The sequence below is a fragment of the Salvelinus fontinalis genome, chromosome 31 (genome assembly GCF_029448725.1).
Source record: "Salvelinus fontinalis isolate EN_2023a chromosome 31, ASM2944872v1, whole genome shotgun sequence".
Lineage (NCBI taxonomy): Eukaryota > Metazoa > Chordata > Actinopteri > Salmoniformes > Salmonidae > Salvelinus > Salvelinus fontinalis.
Window position 1 is genome coordinate 41,792,636 of NC_074695.1, and position 22,919 is coordinate 41,815,554.

Here is a 22,919-nt window from a genome sequence, read left to right on the forward strand (position 1 = left end):
TGTGAGCTTGTGCACTCTGGATATGTGACACGCATTTTTACTGTCTTTTAATATTGCCACTCAGCAGCAGCACATCTTAGGAATCACTGGTAAACAGTGTCAAGTCTTTTGGTCATTATTTGACAAGGAAAGAAATAGGGCTTGGAATTTTCAGGGACCTCACAATACAATATTATCTCGATACTAAGGTGACAATACGATATGTATTGCGATTCTATATGTATCGCTATTCTATGTATTGCGATTCAACACTGAGATTTCATTACGATTCGATGTTCCAAACAAATAGAAGATGGAAAACAAGCTATGGAAAGAGAAAAAACAAGAGTTTTGGCGCAGGTATGGCTGACTAACGCTAGCAAACATTAACTAAATATCATTTTTTTTAATCGATACTTGAAGTCATAGTATCAATATAATATTGCTATACTCTACTGTATCGATTCCCCCCCATCTTTAGAAAGAAATTGTTGACATTTTCAGTATGAGTTAGATCAGGGATGGGCAACTGGATGCGGCCTTTGGATCAATTTTAATAAAACATGTTTTTTAACTCAGTTGGGGTCTCAACTTACTGTTGCAAGTTAGAATAGTACAATATACATGTCAGCTAACATTTTTTAGATTGGTAAGTTAGTCGAGCGTCCAGCTATCTAAATTTAGTAAACATGGTCTAATTACCGGCCGGGGGCCGCTATTGACTTTGTTAGTCCATCTCACTCATATATTTAAGAACTGCAAACATTTCTCTCCACCCTATGGCAGAATTTGTAAAATTGCAGGAAATTGGCTGTAAAACAGCAAATGTTCCTATTTGCCCCATGGCAAAATGTGTAGAATTGCAGCAAACTTGCTTTAAAACTGCAACATTTTCTCTTCTCCCCATGGCGAAATGTGTAGAATTGCACACAATGAAGTCTAAAACCAAAACAACTTTACTCTGCTGTCAAGGGGGCTGCTAAAATCTTTTACTTACAACTGCGTTTGCTCGCAGAGAAACTGCGGCCCCTCATGATGAATTAAGATTTTTTGTGGCTCCCCACCCCCATCACAGTTGCACATCTGGTTATGTTGGATGGCTTATTTGACTTGTTGAGTTAGTATTTTTATAAGTTTGAAAGAGAGAGAGCCATCATGCCTGTGTGAATTGAAAGGTATTTGACTGAGATAAATGAGAGCCATTCATCATTCCACTGCAAGGCTGAGTCTGTGCAGACTGGAATGGCCAGCCAAAGTACACACTCAGCCAGAGTGCCCTGTGTGAGGGCTGCACTGGTCTAACGGCAGGCTACCTAGTGCATGGGACCAAAGAGCTGTACTGTGTGGTCAACCTGAATCAGATTAGACTGCAGTGATAAAAGGTACATATTTTGAATACCTTTAAATCCTTTATGAATATAGAAAAAATAAGGGGGTTCAAAACTGAGCCCTGAGATACGCCTTTTCTAAGAAGTGATACATAGACTTGATGCTACATTTTCCAAGACTATTTCCAAATACTGCAATATAATATTGCAATACAAGCTTGAAATGAAGTGTGCTGTTATGCTTACTATATAGCCTACCCTGTGAGTTTGTGTTCCTTTTCCCGTATTGTTATCTTGAAGGGCCACCATACTTTAGTTAAACAGTTGTTGTTATGCTAGCTAACAAACATGAGTATGTTAGAGTTGTAGCTAATAAACCCGAGCTGTTTATAAAGAACTATGTCTCGTTCTTTCAACACAACATTGACAACGAGGATGGCTATTCCTGCACCCGTCATCACCACCCATCTCTCTGCCTCTTCCGGACCGCTTTCAACACAACAGGTGAGAAAGACTTACTAGAATGACTCTCTCTATCTTCTTAGTTTGCAGGGACCTTGTCGGATGGGTGGAGCAAGACCATCGACAACCGACATCAGAGCAAACGAGAGTACATTCGTTACCAGGGAACCACCAGCGGAGAGCATCTGGTGGCCGGGAATCATGGATTGGCTCATGGTATTTACTATTACACTAATAATGTGAAGCTACTAATAATACTGTAGTAATACCACCCCTGACTGTAGTTCGTATTTCACTTTCAATATGGGACTTGCATTTTATTAATCTAACATCAGATAACCACAGTGGATCTATAATCTGTCAGAATCTGTTGTGCTGATCAGAGTCCATTGTGTTGTTTGAGAGGAGTCATACCTGGTTCTTCTCTAGTGTTCCACAGGCATCACCGGCGTTTTGACCAGCATCATCACGTCCACAGTGGAGGGGGTGAAGACCGAGGGAAGGGTCAGTGGCTTCTTCTCAGGCTTGGGGAAAGGCCTGGTTGGTATGGTAACCAAGCCGGTGGCTGTAGCGCTGGACTTTGCCTCGGAGACAGCACAGACGGTCCGAGACATGTCCAGCCTCAGAAACCACAGATAGGTGCCTAAACCCAGGGAGACAACATATGTCATTAAACCATCCTTACAATGAGGCAGATTCAGACACCCCTCAGCTGGGAAGGCTTTCCACTAGATATTGGAAAATTGCTGAGGGGACTTCCATGGGACTTCCATTCAGCCGCAAAGGCATTAGTGAGGTCGGCCACTGATGTTGGGCGATTAGGCCTGGCTCGCAGTCGGCGTTTCAATTCATCCCAAAGGTGTTCGATGGGGTTGAGGCCAGGGCTCTGTGCAGGCCAGTCAAGGTCTTCCACAACAATCTCAACAAATAAGTTCTGTATGGACCTCACTTTGTGCATTGGGGCATTGTCATGCTGAAACAGGAAAGAACCTTCCCCAAACTGTTGCCACAAAGTTGGAAGCACAGAATCGTCTAGAATGTCATTGTATGCTGTAGTGTTAAGATTTGTCTTCACTGGAACTAAGGGGCCTAGCACGAACCATGAAAAACAGCCTCAGAATAATTATTCCTCCTCCACCAAACTTTACAGTTGGCAGTATGCATTCGGGCAGGTAGCGTTCTCCTGGCTACCTCTAAACCCAGATTTGTCCGTCGGACTGCCAGGCGGTGAAGCGTAATTCATCCCTCCAGAGAACGCGTTTCCACTGCTCCAGAGTCCAATGGCGGCGAGCTTTACACCACTCCAGCCGACGCTTGGCATTGCAAATGGTAATCTTAGGCTTCTGTGCTGCTCAGCCATGGAAACTCATTTCATGAAGCTCTTGACGAACAGTTGTAGTGCTGAAGTTACTTCCAGAGGCAGTTTTCAACTCGGTAGTGAGTGTTGCAACCGAGGACAGACAATTGTTATGAGCTTCAGCACTCGGCGGTCCCGTTCTGTGAGCTTGTGTAGCTTACCGCTTCACGGTTGTGCTGTTGTTGCTCCTATAGGTTTCCGCTTCACAATAACAGCACTTACAGTTGACCAGGGCAGCTCTAGCAGGCAGAAATTTGACGAATTGACTTGATGGAAAGGTGGCTTCCTATGACGGTGCCACGTTGAAAGTCACTGAGCTCTTCAGTGCGGGGCATTCTACTGCCAATGGTTGTCTATGGAGATTGCATAGCTGTGTGCTCGATTTTATACACCTGTCAGCAACCAGTGTGGCTGAAATAGCTGAATCAACTAATTTGAATAGGTGTCCACATACTTTTGGCCACGTAGTGTACCTTATGGAGGTGCATTAGGAGGTTTGCAGGAGTGGTTCCCTACCGCGCACTGAATAAATGTAATTGAACTCCAGAAAACACACCCATGGTGTGGCTCACCAATTTTATCAGGGAGTTTTTGTTCAATTTGTTTTTCTATTCATTTATATAAAGCAATCCCTTTAAATACGGTGTTTCTTTCATTTGAATTTGATCGGCACAAGCCTTGAATGTAGCCTATAGAGAATTGGTTCAGAATCCAATGGGTAGATTTAAAAACACAGATTTTACACCATTTTTATTTAGGGAATAATCATGAATCCTGCTTCATGTGTGTAGCCTATAGGGCCTATACTTATAATTTGGAAAATAATATACAAAAGTATGATCTAATAAATGTAACCTAATTTCCCACACTGATCATAGAACTGTGTGATGGAAGTGCGCAGTCTTGCGCAGTTCATCAAGTTCAAAATAACGTTTTGCACTCCATAGTGATTTAATAAGCCTATATGTTCCGATCCAATTTTTACGACAATTTGTATTTGACCTTCATTAAATAGTATCCACTACTACTTGACCCTCAGCCACAACCACAAGGGCGTGACAGCGTTTACAGAGGAAAGAAATAAAGGTGGGCTAAATCAAACAATGGAATGGAATAATACGATTGTAAGGAAGGGAATGAACACTAAATTGTCAGTTTCATATAGGTGGTTATTACTTATGGTCGCTACCGATAGTGGCTTATAATATTTAACATTTCCTGAAGGAAACAGGAAAAGTCAGGGCATATGATTAAAACATTAAAGTGAGCACGAAGATTACATTTGGCGCAACTCTTTGTGTTGTCATCCAATTTGGCTTGCGTCTCAAAATTTTATCCCTGCAAGTTTGAAGGCCATGTAAAAAAAATTCTGCATAGCGGCACAGCATTTCATACTTCACTGTAGGAAAGGGGCATAAATAGGACTACCTGTCATGTTGATATGCTTTTCAGTTTCCTGCCATATGACTGGTTTTACATTCATCTCCAGCGATCATAAGGTAAAATGTAATTTAGCCTATATTTACAATCCCCTTATCTCACTCACTCATCTTCACTCGCTCCTTGGAGCATAGCACCTCGACAAATCGGTATCCTCGCCGTCCTATTCTGGGCCAGGTCCCAGGCTGATGTGGTGTTGAGTTCCAGGTTGTGTAGGTCGTCCTCCAACTGGTCGGACCACCTGGTTCTCGGTCTTCCTCTTCGGCGTGGATGGCTCCTTGAGGACAAGGGCAGGCTCCAGAGGTGGGTTTGGTCTGACCAGGTGACATAATTCATGATCTGAAGGGCAAGGATGATCTGAAGGACAAGGGCAAGGATTTCCAAGTGGTTTTGCATGGTACACTGAAACTTGGTACTTTTCCTCTTTCATTGCTTGAGCTGTCTGGGCTGCATTGTTAACTCCCCACTCATGCTGCACAGAAGTTAACACACTTGAATAATGCAACACGGCATGTAGAAATGTTGAAACTGTTCATTACTGTTCGCAAAACAATGTTCATACAGGCTAGATCACTTTTACAATGCAAGACGATACCGGTAGCTTCCAACTTTAACTGTAGGCTAAATTTCCTTGCTAGCTTACAGCTGAATTCACTACCGTAGTACTTCGTTTTGGAATCATAATGCAAAATATGTTAATTTCAAAGTTGATTGTCACCAAAAACGTTATTAATTCACTTTGTCTCCCTTGCCACCGAAAACGAATTTACTTCTTCGTCTCCCTCACATGCCTTCTGGTTTCCACTAGATTCCATAGCCACAAAGTCTGATTCCACAGATTGTTTTATAAAAGAAGAGATTGCTTCTTCTATGCAAATGTTGTTGATAAGTTAAAAAATATATATATTGGAATTGGGATTGTTTTTCATCTGTAGCCCCATGAAATCAGTTAAAACAAGCTAAATAACTCAATGCATGTACACACTCCTATTGAATAATATTAATTCACATGTTGTCCTGAATAGACCTAGGCTACATCTTAATTTACCCAGTTGATCAATAAATATCAATAATATATTGTTTTGTAATTACATTTGTAAAAAGTCAAATTGAATGTATGATTGTATAATTGATTCATTAATGCATACATGGCTGTATCTAAAAAATGGGCTTACAAATGTTCAAATGTAATGATATTGAACTCAAAAGATGCCCAACTCTTGAACAGAGCAGTAGCTGAGTTTATCTGTCTGGATCAAGTGCCATTTCGTGACTTTGGCTAATATGCCTTTTTTTTATGGTATCGTGATGGTATTGAGTAACGTGATACTAAAGCTGGTATCGAAGTCAAAATTCTGATATCGTGACAACACTCTGTCCATGAGCTCGGCCAGGATCCTGGCACCACACATGCTGGTACCACACATGCAATCCTGGCCATAAAAGGCTGCCATAACTGGTACCACACGTGCTTGGTTGCCTATCTTAGGGGCAGCCTCAGCTTCATTAGCAAGGTGTCATGCCACTTCTGTTTGTCCTTGTGTAGCGCATGGAGTTCAAACTTCTGTATTCGCTCCTGAGTCCTTCGAGTCTGGCCGCTCTTCTGACCTCGATTATACTCAGTGTTTCCTTTTGAGATGAAGTCCTTCTTTGTTCTTTTGTGCCCAAGTATCTTTCCAGCTGCTTCATTGATGTGATTCTTGAAGGCGGTCCAGATCTCTTCTAGATCATCTGGGATATTGGGGGCGAGAACAGAGACGCAGCTCTGCAGCTCACGTTGGAATGCGGATGTTACATTGAGGATCCGTAGCTTATCAACATCAATCCTGTGTTGATTGGAGAAGGACACAATTAATTTTAGGTGAAGACGGAGGGACATGGATAGAAACCTGTGGTCTGTGTTCCCAAATTCCACAATGCGGTAGACCTGGCAGTTTGAGTTGATTTATTTAACCTTTATTTAACCAAGCAAGTCAGTTAAGAACAAATTCTTATTTACAATGCCAGCGAGGGTTTGTGAGAATTTGATCTATTTCCTTGGTTGTGTGGCCATCATAGTCAGTTGTACAACTGAATGCCTTCAATTGAAATGTGTCTTCTGCATTTATCCCAACCCCTCTGAATCAGTGAGGTGCAGGGGGCTGCCTTAGACATCTATTTCTTCAGTGGACAGGGAAGAGTGGGTTAACTGCCTTGCAGCAGAACGGCAGATTTTACCTTGTCAGCTCTGGGATTTGATCCAGTAACCTTTCGGTTACTGGCCCAACGCTCTAACCATTAGGCTACCTGCCACCCCATTATTACTGATCCATGTCATGCAGTGTATGTGTTTATGAGCGTAGAAGGATTGATCAGTCACTTTCAAAGCCAGTACTGTCGGAGCCAGTGGCTGCATTGAAGTCCCCCACAATGCAGATGATGTCGTGTCTAGAGATGCCCTCAGTTAGGCTTTCCAGCTGTGTGTAGATGGTGTCCTTTTCATCTTCTGAGGCCACATATGTTGGAGTGTAATACACTATAACTGTCGGCCTGCCATGCTGATGTCGTAGTCAAACAATCAGGAGCCGGTTGTTTATGGCTTTTCAGGATAGGAGGGCCCGATTTGCAGCGGCTGAAAGAGCTATGGCCACACCTTGTCTATGTAATCTCTGGCTGACCAGAGGAAGGTCATGCCGTTGGAAGAGCAGGTGCCAGAACCTGGCCAGGACACTTCCGTTATCCTAGCAGTGGCAATGTTCATATGCGACAGTTCTTTGGCTACTAGGAATGCTGAGCCATCCTTTGTTATTCTTCTCGTAAATCAAGACGGTGCAGGGTCAAGTCATAATAGTCAGTCAGAGTAGAATTGAATTTGTCAAGGTTTTGTGACAATACTTTTTTCCACGGCGGGTCGCTTGCCCAATGCACTACCTCTCCATGAACTGGTGCCAGAGGGGATGGCTGCCGTTTTCCAGGCTCCTAACCAACTGTGCAATTTTGTTTGTTTTTTTTGCATTGTTTGTAACTTGTTCTGTACATAATGTTGCTGCAACCGTCTCTTATGACCGAAAATAGCTTCGGGACATCAGAACTGCAATTACCCACCTCGAATTGGACAAAGATATTTTCTTTAAAGAGTCCAACGCGAAGGATATACTGCTTTCCCGAGACCAGGCCCAAATCACTGTCATTTGCGTGAAGAAAAGACGGAAATACAGGGGGCAGAGGTCGGGGTGCCTTGTGAGAATTTGTCTGCGAGTGGGTAAACTGCCTCTACCATCCGTACTATTGGCCAATGTGCAATCATTGGAAAATCAACTGAATGATCTACAATCAAGACTATCCTACCAATGGGACATTAAAAACTGTAATATCTTATGTTTCACGAGACGTGGCTGAACAACGACACGGTTAATATAGAGCTGGCTGCATCGGCAAGACAGAGCAGCTACATCTGGTAGGACACCAGCTGTCTATTTGTCAATAACAGCTGGTGTGCAATGTCACATATTAAAGAAGTCTCGAGGTATTGCTCGCCTGAGGTAGAGTACCTCATGATAAGCTGTAGACCACACTATCTACCAAAATAGTTTTCATCTATATTATTCATAGCTGTCTATTTACCACCACAAACCGATGCTGGCACTAAGACTGCACTCAACGAGCTCTATAAGGCCATAAGCAAACAAGAAAATGCTCATCCAGAAGTGACGCACCTAATGGCCGGGGACTTTAATTGAGTCAAACTTAAATCTGTTTTACCTCATTTCTAGCAGCATCTCACATGTGCAATCAGAGGAGAGAAACTCTAGACCACCTTTACTCCACACACAGATGCATACAAAGCTCTCCCTCGCCCTCCATTTGGCAAATCTGACCATAATTCTATCCTTCTGATTTGCGCCTTCAAGGAAAAACTAAAGAAGGAAGTATCAGTGACTCGCTCAATACGGAAGTAGTCAGATGACGCGGATGCTAAGCTACAGGACTGTTTTGCTAGCACAGACTGAAATATGTTCCGGGATTCATCCAATGGCATTGAGGAGTGTACCACCTCAGTCACCGGCTATATCAACAACAATGTTGTCCCCACAGTGACCGTACGTACATATCCCAACCAGAAGCCATGGATTACAGGCAACATCCTCACAGAGCTAAAGGCTAGAGCTGCTGCTTTCAAGGAGCGGGACACTAATTCGGATGCTTATAAGAAATCCCGCTATGCCCTCAGATGAACCATCAAACAGGCAATAACACATGATTCCATATGTGTTATTTCATAGTTTTGACATCTTCACTATTATTCTACAATGTAGAAAATTAAGAAAAACCCTGGAATGAGTAGGTTTGTACAATCTTTCGACTGGTACTGTACATAATTTGAAGAAAAACATAATTGTGGCAATTCATATCTTGCAGTAAAACTGTAAATAAGATTTTAATTTCAAGAGAAGACAGGTTAACTGTTAAGGCTTTAATGTTCTTTCACTTCGAAAAGAGTCTGGATCATATAGTCCTAGGCCGAGACGATAACCAAAATTACTAACAATGCACTGAATTCATATAATTTCACAAATGTAAATTGTAAAGTCAAATCCTTCTTGCTTATGATAGATAGTCCATCGTATTTGATGATGACTTCTAATCCTGAGTTAACAGTGAATTCCTTGGTGACTGTAGAGTCCAATCCAAGATCCACCAACTTTATTGCAGGCGGGGCATATGCAGTCTGTGGGGGCAGGCATGGTTGTATGTCTCCTGAGCTGTTTTTTCTGTCTCTTTGTGCTCCTCTCCTCCTCCCACCTCTGTACACTGCTCTTGCTTCACAGCTGTAAAGTGTGGGGATGCAGACAGCTTGACAGACAGGGACTTTGGTGTGGAGGTTAAGATCCCTGTTTTGGAAGATCCTGCATCTGAGTTTCCCGAAGGCAGCTGATGCTTGCTTGATCCTATTTTGAATTTCGAGGTCGATGCTGCAGTCCTCTGAGAGAATGCTGCCCAGGTATTTGAAGGACGGAACTATTGCCAGGGATTTGTGTTCAATGGTGAAGACAGGCATGGTGGGTGGAGGACTACCACCTCTGTCTTGCTGGTGTTGATAGACAGGCCCATCTTGCTATAGACCCTCACAGCCTCTACAAGGATGGACTGAAAGTCTTCCGGAGTGTGGGTAACAAGAGCACAGTCATCAGCATACTGCAGCTCAAGAACCCGCTCCGTCAAAACCTTGGTGGTTGCTTGGAGCCTCCTGATGTTGAATAGGTTTCCATCCAGCGTGAAGTCCACCGCAACACCACTGCTGTCCTCAAGATCCTTGTGGAGAAGCTGAGTGACACATAGGAGGAAGATCTTAAAGAGTACCGGTGCCTTCACACACCCCTGCCTCACACCGATGCTTACTCCAAAGGGCACTGACTCCTGCCCTCTTATGGCCACCCATCATGGAACTGGCAAAGGATGCTGACAAATTTGTCTGGACAGGCAAATTTTAGTAGAATGACCAATAGTAGTTCCCTGCTCACAGTGTCGAAGGCCTTGGAGAGGTCGACAAAGGCCATGAAAAGGTCATGATGTTGTTCACAGCACTTCACCTGGAGTTGCCTGTACTCCTGTTCTTTCTGAAGCTGCATTGTGACTCTGGCAGCAGTTTCTCTGTGATGTTGTTCACCAGCCTGTGTAGCATCACCTTGGCCAGGACCTTGCCGGCAAAACCCAGAAGGAATATCTCCCAAGTGTGGCTGCAGATGGACTTGTCACCCTTGTTCTTATAGATGGTGACAATGTTTGCATCCCGCCACTGTTGGGGGATGATCTCCCGGTCCCAAACCGGGAGATGTACTGGTGGAACGTTCTGGTGCACAAGTAACCTCCCTTAAGTAGTTCTGCCAGGCTGCTGTCAGTGCCAGGAGTCTTGTTGTTCTTGAGGGAACGGATAGCTGATAACACCTCTTGGAAGGTTGCGAATGGTTGAGGTGTTGAATGGGTGGACAGGCAGTTCCAGGATGGAGTGGTCTGTAGGAGAATGCTGATTCAGTAGTGCTTCAAAGTGGTCAGCCCACCTCATCGGGATCTGGTTTTGGTCCTTCAAGAAAGTCAGACCATCAGCTGGTTTCATGGGGGTGATGGAGCAACTTCTAGGGCCATAGATAGCTTTAGCTGAGTTGTAGAAATTGTGCATGTCATTTTTGTCAGCATAAATTTGGATTTACTATGCCTTATTCGTCCACCATTCGTTCTGCAGAGCATGCAAGGTTGGTTGTACTTCCTTGCGCGATGCACGCCATTGCTTGCGAAGGGTAGCAGCTGAGAGTAGTGCTTTGTTGCCTTTGTGCATATTGTCCAGTAAGGCTGTGATGGTGTCAGAGTTCTCATCGAAACAGGCTGGGTTTCTGTACAGCACTTTGTGAAATCAGCTGATGTAAGAAGGGCTTTATAAATAAATGTAATAGATTGAATTTGATTGATATGCGCCGAGAAGAGTAGCATAACACATCTTGCCTAGGGGCTTACGGAGAGACATGAGTCTTTGACTTATGCCGACAGGTGTTTCGGTGAGGCTGGGTAGAAGGCTGTTCTTAATTGCCAGTCCCACACCATGCTGATGTTGTCCACCCGGAGGGTAACCTTTCCAGAAAGTGTAACCTTCCCCCACAATACCACAACGAATTTTCCAATCTGGGAGGTACATTTTTATGAGGTATTAAATAATTTCGCTGTGCATTTCGGATGGAATCAAGCCATTAGAATGTACCAGAGGCCACCAAAATATAGGTAGTTTGGCAAAATGATATAACCCAGGGGGGGCAAATGCCTCCGGAACCCCTCAGCCCGGGGAGGCCTGGCTGGCTACTTTTTTTCTATTTTGCTGGCTACTCCAGGTACATGTGGAAAACATTGCTGTAGACACACTTCCGCTAAACATCAATCTCTTTTATCTCCATCCCAAACGCCTACCTCCATCCCATAAGTGTAGAGACCCCCCCCCCCCCCCCTCCAGCACTACACAGCTAATCAAAGCTGATGATGAGTTGATTTGAATCAGATGTGTAGTGCTAAGGCAATAAACGAATTGTGCACCAAAGGGGGGGGGGGGGGGGGGGGGGACTGAGGACTGAGTTTCGAAACCCTGACCAAACCTAGCCGGCGTTTCTTTCTTTCTGGTCCTGACAAGAAAGAAATACTGTCGGTAGAGGTTCTCTTCTGTACTGTTCAACCAATCAAGTAAATGTGGAAGAGGAGTTACGATGGAGTGTTGCCTTGTTAACGTCCAAAAGCGGAAGTCGCGTCACAGGCTCTCTTTCCATTTCCCCTGAAAACCAGATGCATCCGGTTGTAAGCTGCCCCGCTAAGGGTCGATCAATTGTTACATTCGACATAGAAAGGGTTTGAATCTTGCGATTGGTGCAGGGTTTCATCTATTTCTTCAGGATTTTGTGTGACCGCTCCGAGACCCTCTTGTGCTTTGAGAGGCTGCATTATAAAGCTCTGCCTGGAGACCAAAATTCACACATACTCCTGTGTGTGCGCACCAACTACACCCACCAGATGTGCTTGTAAATGCCACCTGCTGTTTTTAAAGGGGTCGGCTGGCTCGACGCTGGGTCAAGCCTCTCCCCCAATTAGAATCTATAGCGGCGCGGCAGGGCAGGTAACGGTCCTCACAGCCACTCTCTTTAACTCACACATACACACAGTGTGACATCTACTGAGTGGGCTCAGCACTGTTACAGTGGAGCCTTTCTCTGCCCTCAATTTCCAGCTCTCACTGGTTTTAAAGCCACAGGCAGGTCATATTACACAGGCGGTCTGGGAGTTCAGGCCTTTTGTTCAGCATTTGCGTACAGTGTGTGTATACATTAGGCAGGCCGGGCGGACGGTACTATTTGTGTACTTGGAATGGTAAAGATAACAGATGGCACTCATGCGTGTCACTGTGGGAGGTGTGTGTGGAGGGGGGGACACGTGCATGTATAGGCTTGTTGACTATGAAAGGGTGTGTGTGGGAGGTGTGTGTGTGCTCGCATGTGAGGGTTTGATTAGTGACGGGTGTGTGTGTGTGTGTGTGTGTGTGTACAGGGAAAGCGAAGAGACCTGCAGATGAACTGTTTCTGTACTAGCGAGGCGCTATTCAAGAGAGGAGGGGCGGTATGGGAGAAGAGAGGGAGAGGAGAGGAGGAGAGAAAGGGTGGATGAGGGAGGGGGAATCCGAAGCGTGCCTGCCACAGTGTGTCCACGAGTTCAGCCAGAGTTCACCCGAGAGAATGTGCTAGAATCATGGATCACAAAGGACACTGACCACTCTATCACACCCACTCATAACACACTCACACAGGTAGAGACTAAACACACACATACTTAGGTTTTCACACACACATTTATACTTACACTCTCACTTGCACATACCAACAGACTTGCATATCGCACACACACATATGCTCCCCCTGACACTGTCATGCCTATTAATCAAGCAGTGATATTGATGTGACACCATCGTGTACAGAAGAAAAGCTGTGAAATGATCTAAGGGAATGATGGGGAGTTGACAGACAGTTCTCCCTACTGTAGTTGAGTTTCTCATCACATAACCTTCTACAATGCATGTTTTTTTCTGGATAAAAATGGGGCTTAAAGGGAGTGGCCATTGGCGTGGGATTTTAGAGGCCCTCCTGTTGGCCCGCAGGGAATTTTCTTTGCTGTTTGAAAGCAAATTTCCTGCAAATCTACAAAAAAAATATGTGGCGGAGAGAAAAGTGTGCCGTTTTAAATCTAATTTCAATGGCTAATTTCCATGGCTTATGCTATGAGGGACTCAAACATTTTATAACAAAATCAACGAGGGCCCGGCGCAGGCCATGACAAAAATACTCCTGAATGCATCATTTTTGAAGTGATAGATTCTCCCTGACTGTCTAGTTTTTTTTTCGGTGATTGTTAGTTTTCATAGATGGTCTTATTTAAAAATATATAGCTCCATTCTCTTTTCTACATACTTTATATCTGGTTTGTCATTTAAGTTTACACGGAACGTTTTTCCATCCCCCCAAAAGTATATAGATTTGTACTTTATTTTCACCGGTTGGACATAGGCAGTCCGCAAAAACACGTAGACAGCCCACAGGACATGAAGCTCTCTCCCTTTACCCTCTGTATGACTGCTCAGACCACGTCTCCAGGAACACACGCACACCAGGAAACAAACAAGTCAATGAGAAGCAGAAGTTGTTGGATGGTCTGCGCTCCACCGCTCTCCTGCCCTGCTCATGAACCCCCCCCCCCCCCACACACACACACACACACTATCTCTCTCACACACACTCCCCTTCCCTCGGTACTGGCAGCCCTCTAGAGCCAGCTCAATTACAATTCCCAAACAAAGGGGGAGAGAAGCACTCCTCACACTCCCTCAGCACACTGTCAATCCAGTCCCAGACATTCCTTCACTACAAATACACTACATTGCAATGAGGAGAAACAGAACATTAGACTCACATTTTCAAAACCCACAAATGGGAACTATATACCGCACATTACAGTACATAATTGACCTATGTAGCGTTGTTGGTGATCTGTTAGAGATGTTATTCATTTATTATCCAATGTCCAGAGTCATGGCATCAGATTTAAACACTTATTTAATCTATTCAACTGAACCAGGGCAAAGTCTACAGTATGCACAAAGCAAACACAAGTTCACCTATTTTCTTTCTATCCCAACATTGAAAATGAGCATGACAACAGCAGAGATTTGACAGTGAAACCACAGGGATGGAAAGTGAGAGGAGAGGAATTGTTTTATTTTGTCAACCCTGCGTGAGAAATACCAGACAGACATGCTAATGAGGTGTCTCGCCACAAGCCATCTACACACTGGTACGGAATGTGTTTTAGCATGATCACCATTCCACATCTCTAAGAGGATGGGGGTTATTCCACCAGCATTGCAAGTTATAAACTTCTGTATCTTCTAGACCAGGTATTCCCCCAGGGGTACGCGCAATTCTGTCAGGGGTACGCCAAATAAAAATGTGATTCACATTATTTTTTTTAAGTGAAGTCAACTCCGGGATGCTGGCCTTCTAGGCAGAGTTGCAGAGAAAAAGACATATCTCAGACTGGCCAATAAAAAGAAAAGATTAATATGGGCAAAAGAACATCCCGGAGTCGCCTCTTCACTGTTGACGTTGAGACCGGTGTTTTGCAGGTACTATTTATGGAAGCTGCCAGTTGAGGACTTGTGAGGCGTCTGTTTCTCAAACTAGACACTCTAATGTGCTTGTCCTTTTGCTCAGTTGTGCACCGGGGCCTCCCACTCCTCTTTCTATTCTGGTTAGAGCCAGTTTGCGCTGTTCTGTGAAGGGAGTAGTACACAGCGTTGTACGAGATCTTCAGTTTCTTGGCAATTTCTCACATGGAATAGCCTTCATTTCTCAGAACAAGAATATACTGATGAGTTTCAGAAGAAAGTCTGTTTCTGGCCATTTTGAGCCTGTAATTGAACCCACAAATGCTGATGCTCCAGATACTTAACTAGTCTAAAGAAGGCAAGTTTTATTGCTTCTTTATCAAAACAACAGTTTTCAGCTGTGCTAACATAATTGCAAAAGGGTTTTCTAATGATCAATTAGCCTTTTAAAATGATCAACTTGGATTAGCTAACACAACGTGCCATTGGAACACAGGAGTGATGGTTGCTGTTAATGGGCCTCTGTACGCCTATGTAGATATTACATTAAAAATCGGCCGTTTCCAGCTACAATAGTCATTTACTACATTAATAACTTCTTAGGGATAGGGGGCAGTATTCGGAAGTTTGGATGACTGAGGTGCCCAAAGTAAACTGCCTGTTACTCAGGCCCAGAAGCTAGGATATGCATATCATGGAAATAGAAAACACTCTAAAGTTTCCAAAACTGTTAAAATAATGTCTGTGAGTATAACAGAACTGATATGGCAGGCAAAAACCTGAGGAGAATCCATACGGAATGTAATGGCTTTCCTCCTCCTCTTCATCAGAAGAGGAGGAGCAGGGATCGAACCAAAATGCAGCTGAGTTTGTAGACATGATTTATTAAAGAAAAAACACGAACTTGACTAATAAACTAACAAAACAAATAAACGGTGTAGACAGATCTGAACGACGGACTCACATAACACACGAGAACGCACGAACAGGGAAAAAAGCCTACACATAAATGACACTGAACAAACAAACCGAAACCAGTCCCGTGTGGCGTAACGACATACACAAACACAGGAGACAATCACCCACAACGAACACTGTGAAAACACCTACCTAAATATGACTCTTAATTAGAGGAACGCCAAACACCTGCCTCTAATTAAGAGCCATACCAGGCAACCCATAAACCAACATAGAAACAGAAAACATAGAATGCCCACCCAAACTCACGTCCTGACCAACTAACACATATAACAAACTAACAGAAATAGGTCAGGAACGTGACACGGAATGTTTTTTCTTTTAGCTCACCACTCACTGTAATGGCTGTCTATGGGACAATCAATGGAATACCTCCCAGATTGCAGTTCCTAGGGCTTCCAGTAGATGTCAACAGTCTTTAGAAAGAGTTTCAGGCTTGTTTTTTGAAAAATGAGCTAGAATTTGTAGGTTTTCTAGGTGGCTCCCATTTTGGCTGTAGTATTGTTGCGCGTGTGGATGAGGGCGCACACTTCGTTATTTATCTCCGGGAATGAACATACTATTCTCCATCTTAAATTGTATAGTTTATTGACGTATTAGGGTGCCTGAGGATTGATTAGAAACGTTGTTTGACTTGTTTGGGCAAAGTTTATTGGTAACTTTTGGGATTCATTTGTATGCATTTTGAACGAGGGAAACCGGTGAATCAAGCGCGCCAACTAAACTGACTTTTTTGGGACTTTAAGAAGGACTTTATCGAACAAAACAACCATTTGTTATGTAGCTGGGACCCTTGGGATTGCAAACAGAGGGGATTGCAAACAGAGGAATATCTTCAAAGGTAAGGGATTTATTTTATCGCTATTTCTGACTTTCGAAAATGTTTGATGCTTTTGTAAGCGGGGCGCTGTCCTCAGATAATCGCATGGTGTGCTTTCACCGTAAAGCCTTTTTGAAATCTGACAAAGCGGCTGGATTAACAAGACGTTAAGCTTTTAAACAATGTAAGAAACTTAGATTTTCATGAATGTTTAATATTACGAATTTTGTATTTTGAATTTCGTGCTCTGCAATTTCAACGGATGTTGTCGAGATGGGGCGCTAGCGGCACGCCTAGCCCAATGTCTACACTGTTTTTATTTTAATGGACAAAATTAATGTGCGCTTCTTTCAAAAACGAGGACATTTCTAAGTGGACCCAAACTTTTGAACAGTAGTGTATATCTTATTTTAACCAACTATACCTCTCTGCCATGCATGCCATAACAAACACACTTGAGCCTAATGCTCTTCGGTGTTCATCTTGCCCAGCCCACACTTCTTTCTGCCCAATACCACCAATACCCCTAGCCTCCTAGGCACTTGAGAGAATGGGAGAAGTGTGTAACTAATACAGCACAAATTCCACCCAGCCTTCTAGATGGCATAGTGGAGTTATTAGCATATTGCATATGCAGTAACTATCCATCCGATCCTCTCTGAACTACATGAAGTGCCTAGGGCCAGGGGCAATGTGGGAGACTGGGCAGTGCTGTCTCCTGGAGGAAAAGGCTGGAGTAGGGTAGTGTGTGTTTTTGTGCTGGGCTAGGGCCTGAACTCCTGACGGAAGGCTGGTCCTCCTCCAGTCCCCTGAGCCTGAACCAAAGATACACTGCCATTCTAGTCGACCTGGCTTGTCCTACGCTATTCACACTGATATGAAGCTGTTGAGCTGTGGTTTTTCCCCCCAATTTTTCACCTGTGGCTGACATCGGCCGGCGCCTCTCTCCGTCTGTTTGTCCACACACACACCCACCTACCTACCCAGCCAGCCAGCCAGAGGAGCCCTACAGCCCCCTGGTTCCCGGCGCCCAGCCTTCCCACAAGCTCCCATTCCACCTTAGCAGCGGCTCCAGCTGCAGACATCCTGGAACCTGTCTCGCCCCAAGAAAAGCAAACCCCCGCAGCCCAGCCCAGTAGAGCAGAGCAGCACAGTGCCGTCTTTGTAAATTCACTGAGCCCCATTGGTCCCTAATCAAAAGACTGCAGCCCGGGAAGATTCAAGCCAGATGTGGGAATTCCAGCCGGGCCTGGGCTGACTTTGGCAGCCAGGAAAAAGAGGGGGTGATGAAGGGGCGGGGGGGGGGGTCGTCTGAAGGGGAAGTGAGACCAGACCAGACACTAAGGCACTGTGTGACCTCTTCACCTCTCAACAGCCTCACAGGTCCTTTCCAGTCGGAATCAGTCTCAACTAGTGCTTTATATACCACCTTACGCACTGTGTTGAGCTGCCATGTTGACCTAACATATTGGTACTCTGTATTTGGCTACTATGTAAAGCTGCTGTGCTAAGCTGGTATGTTAATGCTGTGTATTTGTTCAAGCTGCTATGCTGAGCTTTTGTTATATTGATCCTCTGTATTTAGCAGCTATACTGACTACTGCTGACGCTGCTCTATGTTCTCCATCCTGTGTTGAAGGTTGAGAGTGCTGCGGGTGAGGAAGCCGCGCTGCTGTAAGGGACCCCAGGGCCCAGGGCCCGCTTCTCCTTCACCTAAGCCGACGGACAGGAGCAGCTCTTCCACCTCACTGACAGCGTCCACTCTGAGTTGTGAGTCACACTCCTGTTCTGAGCTTCCAGAGTTAAGCCACTATCTGACCAGTCACAGTGGCCACAGTGTGTGCAGGATTTTGTTTCCAGCCCAGCTCTAACACACTTGAGTCCACTCATCATAGTATTTCATTTAGACCACGATGAGTTGAGTCAGGTGAGTTAGTGATGGGCTGGAACAAAAGCCTGCTGAAGGTGTTTGAAAAAGACAGCTGAAGGTTTGGAGAAACAGCCATCTCTGATTAATATTGCATCACATGGAAAGAAAGTTTTGTTTAATTTCCAATTAAAAGTACGTTTAACTTCATGAATACATATTTAGTATCTCTAGAGTGAGAAAGAGACATGAAATCCCTGGCACAGACAAGGCACTAGCCTGTATCTAGTATCTCTGCTGGGCCTGAGAGCATTTGTCACCTCACAGGCTAATAAATCCAGAGAGTCAGCAGAACCTTGTCTCTAGCCCCTTACCTCTGACCCTAGAGGTGTTAACCAGCCAAATACTCAGCTCAGCCTCTGGGCTTTCTGGCCCACACTTCACTCTTCCAATGGGACTGCTGCTCACACCATGTTTGTTTACGTTAGCATGTGTGCGCATGTATTTTACACGGCTCATGCATGTGTGCTAGGGTATATGGCAGGGTCTACAGACAATCAAGGACTACAAAGGGAAAACCAGACACGTCGCGGACACAGACGTCTTGCTTCCAGACAAGCTAAACACCTTTCTTCGCCCGCTTTGATGATAATACAGTGCCACCGACACGGCCCGCTACCAAGGACTGTGGGCTCTCCTTCTCCGTGGCCGACGTAAGTAAGACATTTAAACGTGTTGACTCTCGCAAGGCTGCCGGCCCAGACGGCATCCCTAGCCGCGTCCTCAGAGCATGTGCAGACCAGCTGGCAGGAGTGTTTACGAACATATTCAATATCTCCCTATCCCAGTCAGCTGTCCCCACTTGCTTCAAGATGTCCACTATTGTTCCTGTATGCAAGAAAGCAAAGGTAACTGAACTAATTGACAATCGGCCCGTAGCACTCACTTCTGTCATAATGAAGTGCATTAGGGCTTCCGAGTGGCGCAGCGGTGTAAGGCACTGTATCTCAGTGCAAGTGGCGTCACTACAGTCCCTGGTTCAACTACAGGCTCTATCACATCCGGACGTGATTGGGAGTCCCATAGAGCGGCGCACAATTGGCCCAGCGTCGCCCGGGGTAGATCGTCATTGTAAATAAGAATTTATTCTTCACTGACTAGGCTAGTTAAATGTTTTATTTAATTTTTTATTGTCAAGGATCATATCACCTCTACCTTACCTGACACCCTAGACTCACTTCAATTTTCTTACCACCCAAATAGATCCACAGACGATGCAATCGCCATCACACTGCACACTGCCCTATCCCATCTGGACAAGAGTAAAACCTATGTAAGAATGCTGTTCATTGACTATAGCTCAGCATTCAACACCATAGTACCCTCCAAGCTCATCATCAAGCTCGAGGCCCTGGGTCTGAACCCCGCCCTGTGCAAATAGGTCCTGGACTTCCTGACGGGCCGCTCCCAGGTGGTGAAGGTAGGAAACAACACCTCCACTTCGCTGATCCTCAACACTGGGGCCCCACAAGGATGCGTGCTCAGCTCACACCTGTCCTCATGTTCACCCATGACTGCGTGGACTTGCACGCCTCCAACTCAATCATCAAGTTTGCAGACGACACCACAGTAGTAGGCCTGATTACCAACAAAGACAAGATAGCCTACAGGGAAGAGTTGAGGGCCCTGGGAGTGTGGTGCCAGGAAAAGAACCTCTCACCGATGTCAACAAAACAAAGGAGTTGATCGTGGACTTCAGGAAGCAACAGTGGATAAGGTGGAAAGCTTCAAGTTTGTCAGCGTACATATCACTGACAACCTGAGATGTTCCACCCACACAGACAGTGTGGTGAAGAAGGCGCCTAAAACCCTCAAACTTTTACAGACAATTGAGAGCATCTTGTCTGGCTGTATCGCCGCCTGATACGGCAACTGCACCGCTCGTAACCACAGGGCTCTCCAGAGTGTGGTGCGGTCTGCAGAAGGCGAGATCAGTACAGGTGCATCAAAGCTGGGACCGAGAGACAGAAGTTGTTTTTCAATCTCAAGGTCATCAGACTGTTAAATTCTGTTAAATAGCCATCAATAGCACATTAGAGGCTGCTGCCCTATATACATAGACTTGGAATCACTGGCCACTTTAATGGAACACTCGTCACTATAATAATGTTTACATATTTTGCATTACCCATCTCGTTTGCATATACTGTATTCTATCTTATTCTACTGTATCTAAATCTATGCCGCTCCGACATTGCTCGCCCAATATTTATGGAGTCTTAATTCCATTCCTTGACTTTAGATGTGTGTGTATTGTTGTGAAATTTTTAGATGTTACTGTTAGATATTACTGCACTGTTAGAGCTGGAAACACAAGCATTTCGCTACAACCGCAATAACATCTGCTAAACACGTTGTCTGTAACAAATAAAATGTTTAATGGTAGGAAATTACACTCAGTGGTTACTGTAAAGCAAGTGCTTCTTAGCTTTGGTAGAAAATCAACTCAGGTCTGCGCTCCTCCTTTCTACCTCATATTTTTGCCAAACAAGTCTTGAGTTCTAAATATTTTTCTCTCACCCTTCGTCTCTTCCCACTTACCTTCATTGCTGTGGAGCCCATCAACACCTACTGTGTGCTCATATCTTCCCAAATGGTTTACTTCCTCAAACCTGGTGAATTTGTTAACCATGGTGCTATCTTCCTGGAGGTCAAGTATGACGACCTGTACCACTGCCTGGTCTCAAAGGACCATGGGAAGGTGTATGTGCAGCGCACCAAGAAGGCAGAGCGCACCAGCAGTGGCGTAGCCATGCCAGGCCCTTCCCAACAGAAGCCTATGGTAAGCCTTCCACAACCCTATAAGAACTCTTCTGTAGTGTTAATGAATTATGGTCTTAATAATTGTATTATTATTTCATTTATTTATGCACATTCTAGCCTATAAAGTCCAAAAATTATGTATTTGTTTTACTTTTTCCCTCAAACAAAAGTATTTACTTTGCTAATATTGCGAAGGATTTTCATAGGTTGCCACAATGCTAAATCACTCTCATTTTCCCTAATGTCCTCATAGGTTCATGTGAAGAGCGAGAATCTTGCTGTGAAAATCTCTCAAGAAATCAACTATGCCAAGAGACTTTACTATGAGCAGCAACTTATGAGACTGAAGAGTACATTCTATTGCACTCATAAATGACACACAGCCTGTGCCTGTATTTAGTATTCATGCTAGTGAGGACCGGGAATCCACTCTCACATAGGTGGTTGCAAAGGGCATCAGTGTCTTAATTCTGACCCCTAGCATCAAGAGTTTTTTTTTATTTTCTTAAAATATCGTTCCCAAGGTAAACGGACATTTTCTCTGGCCCAGATCGTAGAATATGCATATAATTTACAGATTAGGATAGAAAACACTCCAACGTTTCCAAAACTGTCAAAATATTGTCTGTGAGTATAACAAAACGTATTCTGCATACGAAAACCTGAGAAAATATAACCCGGAAGTGATATATATATATTTTTAACTGTGTTTCCTGGGCCATCTTTCTTCCATTTAAAGGGGTATCAACCAGATTCCTTTTCCAATGGCTTCCTCAGGCTGTGACCAGGCTTTAGACATAGTTTCAGGCTTTTATTTTGAAAAATTAACGAGATTTTTCAAAAAAGGTCAGGTGTCCTCCGAATAGTTCCTGCGCGCGCGAGAGGAGCTCTCCATTTTCCATTTGTCTCTTAAAGAATAGGTTATGGTCCAGTTGAAATATTATCGATTATGTTTGTTAACTTCTTGCGACTACAGGGGGTGCTGTTTACTCATTAGCATATTTGCATTAAAGATTAAACGGCTTCCTACTCTCCTACTTTATCGTACAATATACATATTATTACTATTATTGGATAGAAAACAGTCTCTAGTTTCTATAGCCGTTGGAATTTTGTCTCTGAATGGAACAGAACTCATTCTACAGCAATTTCCCTGACATGGAGTCAGATTTCACACATTTTGGCCCCTGATCTGGAGTCAGTTTAAAGGCCACTGTGAATTCTATAAGGATACGGACACTGCTTACGTCTTCCCCTGGATGCCTTTACGTGATGACGCTTTGAATGGTATCGATTGCTCAATCACAGCCACTATAAAACAAAAACACGTGTAGGTAGGAACTCCTTTCCAGCTGCGCCGGACGCACGGTGGACACCGACCCGTTCTTTTTCCAAGCATTAGTGGAGCCAGTAATATTTCTCTGGTCATGTTTTTACTCGTTATAGGAGTTAAAAACATCATAAGGTAGTTAATTTAAACCGTTTTATAGCAATTTATATCCGTTTAGTGCGCATTTTGGGACATTTATTTCTGAGACTTTTTGAAGAGCCGGGCAGGTTTCCAGTTCATGCCGAACACAGTTGGCATTTCCACATGGCAAGAGGACAGCTTTCGACCAAAAGACGATTAGACCCAAGAAAGGATTCTTTGCCCAAGATTCTGATGGAAGAACAGCTCAAAGTAGGAACAATTTATTATGATA

At 44.2% G+C, this 22,919-nt stretch overlaps 1 protein-coding gene across 1 annotated transcript in view; it reads left to right on the top strand.

Annotated features, from left to right (window-relative positions):
- LOC129829317 (uncharacterized) overlaps nucleotides 1-20,843 on the top strand; it is a 29,126-nt gene extending 8,283 nt beyond the window's left edge. Inside the window, exons 5-8 of the mRNA XM_055890995.1 lie at nucleotides 1,853-1,985; nucleotides 18,166-18,296; nucleotides 18,926-19,106; nucleotides 19,657-20,843. Of these exons, the coding sequence (XP_055746970.1) occupies nucleotides 1,853-1,985; nucleotides 18,166-18,296; nucleotides 18,926-19,106; nucleotides 19,657-19,834 (623 nt within the window). The 3' untranslated portion in view covers nucleotides 19,835-20,843. The remainder of the gene's footprint in view (nucleotides 1-1,852; nucleotides 1,986-18,165; nucleotides 18,297-18,925; nucleotides 19,107-19,656) is intronic.
- Nucleotides 20,844-22,919: the final 2,076 nt, after the last annotated feature.